General features: G+C 62.4%; 1 protein-coding gene across 2 annotated transcripts in view; it reads right to left on the bottom strand.

Annotated features, from left to right (window-relative positions):
* The window catches only part of LOC143028499 (uncharacterized), a 313,895-nt gene continuing 311,883 nt past the window's right edge, over positions 1-2,012 (bottom strand). Inside the window, exon 20 of one of the 2 annotated variants that reach the window (XM_076190689.1) lies at positions 1-2,012. This exon is cut by the window's right edge and continues 299 nt beyond it. In XM_076190689.1, coding sequence (XP_076046804.1) covers positions 57-2,012 — 1,956 coding nt within the window. In that variant the 3' untranslated portion in view covers positions 1-56. The other variant, XM_076190690.1, reaches the window with a different exon arrangement.

Genomic DNA, 2,012 nt, shown 5'->3' with positions numbered 1-2,012 from the left:
TCCTCCTTTTCCTCCTCCTCCTCTTCCTCCTCCTCCTCCTCCTCCTCCTCCGGGGGTCAGGGCTCAGCCGCCGCAGATTCCGGTCTGAGGTTCTGGGTGCGCATATCGTCATAAGCTATAGTGAAAATGCTCTTCTTCTCCGTCATGTAATTCCTCCTTCTTCGATGTCTCGCGGCCTCCTCCAGGTCGGTTGTGTTGTCGAAGACATTTGAGCCTTGCTGGACTCCGAGGTTGATCTCCGAGTCCATGATGTCGAGGGCGGCCTTCCGTCCGTCATGGTCCTCCTCGATGTAGTTCCCGTCGTCGTCCTCCGCCGCTAGAGCCACTTCGGCCTTCGCGTCGTCAGGAAGGTTCTGGGTGGCGTGGTCTCTGCCGACGCGGGAGGTAGTGGAAGTCTTCTTCTTCTTCTTGGCGCTCGCCTCCGTCGTGGAAGGCTCGGTCGCCGGTTCGACGGATGTGCCCTCCTCGTTCGCCTGGAGATCGGACGGCGTGAGATCGACGGGCGTTTTTCTCCTGTTGTACCACTCCATGTACCTCGATCCCGCCTTCGCTTCGCTCTGCTTCTTCTTCTCCTTGGCCTTCGCCGCCGCCGCCGCCTCCGCCTCGCTGTCGTCGACGTCGCTCGGAAGTCTCTGGACTCTCTCCCTCTTTCTGGCAAGAGCGGCCGCTGCCTCTTCTTCGGCGCGCTTGGCCCTCTCCATCGCCAGGTACTCCTCCAAGCGTTCGTCTGCCCCAATGGAACGGTTCATGAGCCTCCTGGCGGCGATGCGCTCGATCCCAAGGCTCTCGAGTTCCTTTAGGATCTCCTGCTTCTCCTCGCTCGATCTGCCCTCCAAAGCGGCTACCGAATTCCGTCGCCCATCGGTCGAAGTCGCGCCGTGAGAGGCGGCCCCCCCTCGGCGAGAGTCCAGAGCCGCCTGGCTGTTGGACCGGCGGCCATCCAACGCCGCTTGGCTATTGGATCTTCGTCCGTCCAACGCTGCCTGGCTATTGGACCTTCGTCCATCCAGGGCCATCTGACTCAGGCTCCTCCTGCCCTCCAAGTTGCTGCTCGTCCTCCCGCTCCCGTCGACGCTCGAACTCCGCCGCCCCTCGGTGGCAGACACGCTGTTCCTTCTGGAGTTCTCCTGCGGCGGGTTGTTCTTCTGGTCCTCCTCCAGTTTGGCTAGGTTGGACTCGAGGCGGAGGAGGGAAGCTTTGGTGTGGTGATAGTGGCTGTTGTACGGGAGGGGAACCTTCGGATAGTGCGCCTTCCGAGGGTTCTCCTCACCGTCGCTGTAGCTTCCCTGCAAGTTACTATGACTTCTCGAACTCCTCTGACTGCTGCTTCCGTCCTTCGAGTTCCCTCCGCCTCCTCCTCCTCCCTTACCGTAGCTGTGGACTTTGGCTCTCGGCGTCCTCCGCTTCTCCCTTCGGGAGGACCTCGCGCCCTCCGCCTCCAGCAGGCTGTTGGTCTCCTCCTGGATCGGGGTCCTTATCCTTAGGCGCGGCACGATCGTCCCCAGCTCCTGACCATCCTCCGTCACTAGAATCGCCTCGGCGCTACTGTGGGAGGGCGATCCGTTGCTGAGGTAGCGAATGGCGGTGTTGACAAAGCCACGTCCTCCTCCTCCCCCTCCTCCTCCTTCGTCGTAGTCACTTCGAGGCGTGGCCCCGTGGGATTGCCCCTCCACAAGGCGGCCATGAACCCCCCCGCCTGTGTCATCATACTGATAGTAAGGTCCTCTTCTTCTCAGTTCCTCTTGTGTGAGGAACACCTCCGACTCCCCGCCAGCCCTGCGGGAGTGGGGGGCTCCACCGCCCGAGCCACGGCCGCGCTCTGACACGCGAATTATTTCATCGCGCGAGGCGCCGCCGCGTGGGCTGGCGTGGAGTCGGAGGACTTCCACGTTTCCCTGTTTCGAATACGTGGAAGAGTTGTTCTCTGCCTGGCCGCCGTTCTCACCCGTCGCGGCCAGGAACTGCACCGGCCCGCTCTCAAGGCGGACGGTACGCGGGGTAGCGTCCTCGAT

The sequence above is a fragment of the Oratosquilla oratoria genome, chromosome 9, assembly GCF_046742065.1.
Source record: "Oratosquilla oratoria isolate Oo_2021 chromosome 9, ASM4674206v1, whole genome shotgun sequence".
Lineage (NCBI taxonomy): Eukaryota > Metazoa > Arthropoda > Malacostraca > Stomatopoda > Squillidae > Oratosquilla > Oratosquilla oratoria.
This window is presented reverse-complemented; position numbering and strand designations above follow the sequence as displayed.